General features: G+C 45.0%; 1 protein-coding gene across 2 annotated transcripts in view; it reads right to left on the minus strand.

Annotated features, from left to right (window-relative positions):
- kcnb2b (potassium voltage-gated channel subfamily B member 2b) overlaps positions 1-6,800 on the minus strand; it is a 71,281-nt gene extending 64,481 nt beyond the window's left edge. Inside the window, exons 1-2 of one of the 2 annotated variants that reach the window (XM_062480078.1) lie at positions 6,264-6,800; positions 4,321-4,964 (exon numbers count right to left, since the gene is read on the minus strand). In XM_062480078.1, coding sequence (XP_062336062.1) covers positions 4,321-4,905 — 585 coding nt within the window. In that variant the 5' untranslated portion in view covers positions 4,906-4,964; positions 6,264-6,800. Of the gene's footprint in view, positions 1-4,320; positions 5,039-6,263 lie in introns of both variants that reach the window. The other variant, XM_062480079.1, reaches the window with a different exon arrangement.
- Between the last annotated feature and the right edge of the window lie 270 nt (positions 6,801-7,070).

Raw genomic sequence — 7,070 nt, forward strand, 5'->3', positions numbered from 1 at the left:
AACTCAGGTAGGTTCATTCTGAGCCTCTCACTAAATCACCAATGGGTGGGCACGAGGTGATGCCAGAATATTTACGGCTCGTTTTTCGAACATCATTCATTTTCCAAAAGCACACATAAATAAACACTAAAAACGGTGTCTCATCAAAAAAATTCTCTTCTCAGACAAATAATACTATCGTTCAGGTCAGATAGACATGTATGCATAAACCAACAGGCTATTACACAGTTCTACAATCACAGGTTCATCAATAAATCCTCGAATTAATAGCTTTAAACAAGTGTGTGGTGTCTGTAGTGTTCTGGAAGCTAAAAGAGGCGTATCTTTGATATTAAATGAAGTGGACAAGGTCCAACCTCTGAAAACAATCCCATAAATGTAGGACGTTGCTTGCTGTTGACGTACATGTATCATGTTTACAGCCACTGGCATGACTCATCCCCAGAGCACCGGTGCATTGCTCCCTGTCTGGGGCAACGTGGGCCTCAAGGTTCATTTCTGCAATCACGGTTGGCATACACGGATACGTATGGAACAGCGGACAAGATACATCCTGCAGAGGACATCTTGTGAGGACCAAGCGTTCGAGATTTAAATGATGATGCAGCCGTTTGTCTTGTATAATTTAGCTGGACATGATATTGTGTTGTCCAAGCTGTGGTTAAGCTGTTGGAGACTCAGACAGTAGAGATGAGATCCCGCCGCGAGGGGCAGGTTTTAATTTTCTGGAGGGAGACGCTTCCCAGCTGTTCAGCAATATCCCTTTAACCCTTGAGCAATATCCCTTTAACCCTTGAGCCAACCAACTCACACAACACAAGTCCAGTGCCTCTGCAATTTCACAACATAAAGCTCAATTAGATTTCACTGTAAAGCTGCCAGTTTGTTTTTTCATGACATCTGTGAAGAGGAGACTACACTTCTATTGTTTGGACTCTGCTGACATAAAAATTCACTAATGATGTTTGTATTTTCAGCCTGAAGTGCAGAGATTAGTTTTTGGTTGTTCTTGTGTCAGGACACAAGGCTTGTAAGGACATGCATCTCCTACTCGTAAGTTCACCTGTGTCAGCCAGCATTGCAACTACTGAACATACCTCAGATTGATGCTATATTAGAGAGACTATTTATAGGCCTGTGTACGGCTCTCTTTCACCAGGTAGAACAGCAAGCCCCAATCCTAACCCCTCTCTCATTCTCTCTCTCTTTCTCTCTCTCTCTCTCTCTCTCTCTCTCTCTCTCTCTCTCTCTCTCTCTCTCTCTCTCTCTCTCCTCTCTCTCTCTCTCTCTCTGTCTCTCTCTCTCTCTCTCTCTCTCTCTCTCTCTGTCTCCCTCCGTAAACAGTGAGGCAGCACTACAGCTGAGTACCATACTGAAACTCAGTGGGGACCCTGCATTAGAGAATATCCTTCCTATTTTGACCATGACATTCATTATTCAACAGATAGGTTTGCAAAGACCAGGCCATGCTGAGGCATCACTAAAATTGCTGTCTCTCAATCCTTCTGTATTCCCTCTCTCATTTCTCTTGATATTTGCTTCTGCTTACTTTACTGACAGGCACCCTCTCCAGAACCCCTCTCTATCCCTTTCTTCATCCATATGTTAATTGAAAACCCTCAAGTCTTTCATGTTTTGATCTATTCTTATTCCACTCTTTGTTTCTGTCCAAGACTATCCCTGCACACTTTCCGAGTTTGTTATTGATATTGTTGATGCTTGTAATACTAGCTTCATTGGCTGTAAGTATCGGACTTCACATACTAAACCTTTGTTTACGTGGAGAGAGGTGTCGCAAATAAGTATGCAAAGGGATCTAATATCTACAATCCCCTGAGCAACCTAACACCACAGTGGGAACAGAGAGAGAGAGTGTGAGAGAGAGAGAGCGCGCGAGAGAGTACGAGAGATCGCGTGAGAGAGCACGAGAGATCGAGCGAGAGAGAGAGAGAGAGAGAGAGAGAGAGAGAGAGAGAGAGAGAGAGAGAGAGAGAGAGAGAGAGAGAGAGAGAGAGAGAGAGAGAGAGAGAGAGAGAGAGAGAGAGAGAGAGAAAAGACAGAGGAAGACAGAAAGAGAGAAAGAAAGAAAGAGTGTGACAGAGTGTGTGATGAATTTGAAAAAAGGTTGGGGTTACATCCTATGAAAGCACTGGGGTGTGTAAGCGACTGGTAATGACATTCTCTTGGACAGGGGTCAGTGTCCGTACTGGAAGAGGCTTCCCCGACAACAGACTGCCTGCCTGCATGCCTGGAGAAGAGTTCCTTTCTAGATGTGTTCTCAGTTGAGCACTTAACCCTGGATATGATCACAGGCCTCCACGTTGGCCATTAGAGTCACGTTCAAGATCCCCTTCAGTAGCACTCAACAGAATGTCAATGTAATTTGATTTTCGAGGGATTTCCCTGTGAAGTTGCACAGGCTTCCCTCAACCGTATAATGAACAGGTCAGCAACATTCAGACACCTCTGGACAGAAGATCAATTGCTGATTTAAATCACGGTAAATATCACAGGCATCAAGGCGTATTAAATTACTCTCCACATGCCAGAGGAGGTGTACTTAAAGGAAGTCCTGGCAGACACGTATCTTATCTGATTGATGTGAAATAAATCTTCTCTGGTTGGATATGAATGCTTTCCCTGAGCTAAGGTGGATCCTCACAAGAAGCAAATTACCATTTCATTTCGAAAATGCTGTCTGACTGTGCAGAGCTTATCAAGGCATAACTGAGACAGTGAAGGAAGAGGGAGCACAGTGGAAGTGACAGTGTATGTGCTGGGAGCCTGGTGCTACGGTGAGCCTGTGTGCCAGTTTGATGCATAGTGCAGGCAGCGTCATTACCATCTTTCTGCTGTTTTCCCTCCAAAGGCCTGCGTCATAAATAAGACCAGAGGCTCTGGGGGCTGAAATCAAATCGCATGTGATTCCCGACCTGTCCCGGCTATGGGAAAGCCTCCCTCACAAGACAGATGACGTTGCTTTGGGGGGGGGGGGGGAGAGGGTGACCACAATGATGTGGCTTCCATGCCCCTCGAACACAGTGGTCGTCAACTGTCCTCAGATAGCACAAAGTCATTCTTCCCTTCCTGGTCGGGGGGCTAGCCTTGCGTCTGTCCCCCCGTCGCACAGCAGGACAATGTGTTTATGACCCCTCTCCCTGGGACGTGAAATACGAGCCCAAGTTCAGAGATGGAAGCAGTACTCCGAAGACACACCGTAAATTACCCGTGATTGGATTTGACCAAGGCCAGCCTGCCTAATGGATCACTGGGACGGAGGGGGCAAACAAGAGGAACCCGGGCTGTAGACCCAACTCGACGTGGGCCAGCTGGTTACCACGGTTACCGTGGTACTATTGCATCATGGCGATAACCAAACCCATGGGGATACCCAAAGCCAGCAGAGTCACCTTGTGAGAGGGAACAAAGCGATGATGAGGCCTACATCACTCACATCGCTAACAATGCTTAAACCCCCCAGAGAACACAAGTCCAGTGCTTTATGGTAAAAAAACGGTATGAGTTTAGAAGAACGTTATCTTCTATGTTTCTGACTTGGGTCTACCTGTCTGCCATCCCTTGCCAGTGTATTTACTGTCAGAGAGAAGAGGAAGATCCCAAACAAAGACAGAAGCTTCACCCTTCACTCGCTGACATAGACCGACATGTTCTTTTCTCCCGGAGTAGAGATACAGCCTGCTGTCAAACGTCAGAGCGTGACTTGCCCTAGCGTTACATCTTCCATAACTCTACACAGTAGATTCAAACACTGGAACTGGTGTACTGAACACTGCCTCACTGCCCTGGTTGTAACTTTTTGTCAGTTCCGACACCTTCCCCCTCGACGTAAAGCTCTCCTCGCTCATTTATCTATGTCTACTCTCTGAGTCCACTGTACCCAATATGCTTGCTGCTCCTTGTTGAGATATACATCAGAGCTGACACTTCAACCTGTACTTCTTTACTTATCCCCTCTTTTTCCCCACTGCTAGAGCCAATAATCCCACAGAGACCTATGTTGTCTGCTGTATCTAATCCAACTTTCACCACTGCTGCCTTGGAGGGGAATGAAAAACTGAAAGAATGCCTTAAAAATACCTGATGTGAATATATTATCGATCCATTCAGCTTTCACACAACCACTACCATCTTGTATTTTTGTTCTGTCATGAATAGAAAAAGTTGAATGTTTTCACATGGGTCTGCTGTTCATGGAAACAGAGACAGGGGGAGGTGCTGTTACTGTAGGGATGAAACACTGCTGACTGGAAATACAGATTAGTCTTTTTTTGTTTGTCGCACATCTCGCCTCCCACTTACCTTTGCAGCCACGGAGGAGCCTGGTTTCTCCAGGAGGTCCCACAGCTTCTTCCTCTTGTCTGGGCAGCAGGTGTTATCAAACTCCGTCTCTCCCTCCCTCTGCCTCAGCGTCTCCGCTTCTCTCCTCAGCTCCTCGTTCATCTGCTCCTTCTTCTGGTGGTAGCGCGCCTGGCAGCACGACTCCAGGTAGATCTCGTCGATGCCCCAGTAGTCCAGCTCCTGGCCGAACGACAGCGCGCACATCTCCTCCATCATGTGCAGCTTGCCCGTGCGGTAGAAGTTGAGGATGGAGGTGAAGGCTCCGGGGTGGCGGTCGAAGAAGTACTCGTTCTCGTTCAGGCTGTAGTCGTCGCACACTTCCATCAGGGACTCGTGGGTGTTGCAGTCCCGGAGCTTGCCAAGGCGTGTCCTGGGGAGCCGGTCCAGGGTCCGCCACAGCACTTCGTGGTTCAACCCCCCCACGTTGATACGGACCCTTCGCGAGTGGGCTTTCGTGCGGATGATATCGATGGGCTCTGGGGGAAGGGAAGGGGTGGTCCGTGGGGTGATGGGCTTGGGGCCTCCTGGTCCAACCTTCTCAGCCATAGTGTGATGGAGAACTGAAGGGTGGGGGAAAGCTCACCCCAAGAAGATTTGAAATGAAACTAAAAGAAGAAAATAGAAAAATGCTTAAATAACTTAATTATGTTGGATCCTCCTTAGATAAGTCCCTCCATGGCTGAAAAGAGAGAATAGAGATGTGTTTTTAGATGAAGCTAAGACCTTGTGGAGAACACTTGATCAGGTTTAGTAATAATATCAACAAGGGATATGATATCACTCTCAGCACAGCAGTGCACCTCACAGATACATGCAGAACATTTGTGCTTAGCTGACAAGTGCACCTGTTACCACTATTATTCTGCTTCAAGAACATCATGAGATTAACCACTGATTTAGAAAGCTGTGAAACAAAGTAATATCAATTTGTAATTTGCAACATTAGTTTGGTTCTGACCAAAAATACTGATTAAAATCTGCAATGTAGTTGGCCGACCGCCTTTCAGCATTTTCCCCTGAAACAGGACGTTGCTAATGGTAGCTTATTTATTTAGTAAATTCCATCTACAGGGAAGCTCATTTTATGTTTTACCATGATATTTCGAGCTTGGTTCACGTAATGTTAAGGAAGCAGTTTATCTTTTTCAATTTATTTTTCCATTCAGAGTGCATTTACCTACAGTTTACACTTGTATTATCTTGCTGCCACATCCAATCTAAATCGATATCGTTCTCTTCTAGCTGCTCAAGGTTAGGGTTCGAAGAAGCTATTATGGCTATTAAGCTGGCCAAATGGATATGGGACCTAATTTCCAATAAGTTTCGTCCACTCAGTTAAAACGATGGTTTGATATTCCATCATGTCCTTTCAAATGTTATCAAATTGCATTTTTGTTCAATTGATTTTCAATTAGTCATGCAAATAGGCTACCTTCCAGAGCGTGTTGCCTAAGATGCAACAGTTTCCTATTATATAGCAGTTCCTTAAAATGTGTCATATCTGCTGCCTTAACGGTCACTTAATTAAGTAATTTGCTTATTTTCTCATAAAACACATTATTTCATCACTATGTTATGAGTTATTTCACTATCTCGTGTTGCATTTAATCTGTCGGCTACGGCTGTAAAAACTTGCTAAATTATTAGGTATTTTGTCGATACCAACCATTCTTGTTGGATCACCTATATATATATATATATATATATATTATTCAAGATAAATCAATACTGACGCAAATCAATGTTATCAAATTAAATGGATTATTACTCTATGGACAACATGGATCTCAAACAATCTTCACTTACCAGCCTACACCTATTAAAAGCACACGTTTTGCATATAAAGTAGCACCCTTAGAAAGCTATAACAATAGTGTAAATGATATATAATGTATGAGTCTCACCTTGCAGAAATAAACCACCCTTTGCATGCAAACTCTTCTTTTTCCAATGGGGAAAAGAGAGAAAGCTCCGAGATCCACAGTAGTCAGGCAGCCACTATCCCAAGCACTCCGTGGACGCTGCGCTGAATTATTGGATGTTTGTCCCACATTTTGTTTGAAATTGACCGAGGAAAATGTTTTTTTCCTCTTAGAATCCTCAGCAACGAAGAAAGGAAGCTTTGCCGAGGGTGCGGAGGACTCTCGGACAGAGTGTTACCTCCATCGATGGATGATGCGTGCGGCGAGAAAGGGCCACTGGATTTCTATCTTCAGACGTCAAGCGCGTAAAAGCAACGGGAAGGAACGGGATAAGCGTACCGTGGGGCTAGCTGCGGAGCGTCCCACAGTATACTACAGCAGGAGTTGCAGGGCTCGGAGCGCGCTGGCTGCATCACAGCCTTGAAGTGAAATCTAATTTGATTGGTCTGTAGGCTTCATGACCGAGGGGAGCGTCGGATCAACTAGACCTCAGTCTACACAGAACATATTCGTTCTCCGCTCGGGGACAACCGACGATAGTCAGCGAGAGGGAACATAATCGCGAGACACATTCCTTGTCTGTAATAAGTTAGGTAACAGTGCAGTCAGCGATGTGTAAATGCTACATTATGGCATGTATCTAAGTATCAGTGCATCCATTGCTGTTTTGCGCTTTGTTTTCATGTATTGATGGGTTGTCCAGAGTTTCACTGTTTTCATGCTGTGTTGACAGTTAGTCTCCTCCTACTGTGTGAAACAGTACCATTCTAAAAAAAATAAGTAAATATC

Source organism: Osmerus eperlanus, chromosome 15, assembly GCF_963692335.1.
Source record: "Osmerus eperlanus chromosome 15, fOsmEpe2.1, whole genome shotgun sequence".
In the NCBI taxonomy this organism is placed as follows: Eukaryota; Metazoa; Chordata; class Actinopteri; order Osmeriformes; family Osmeridae; genus Osmerus; species Osmerus eperlanus.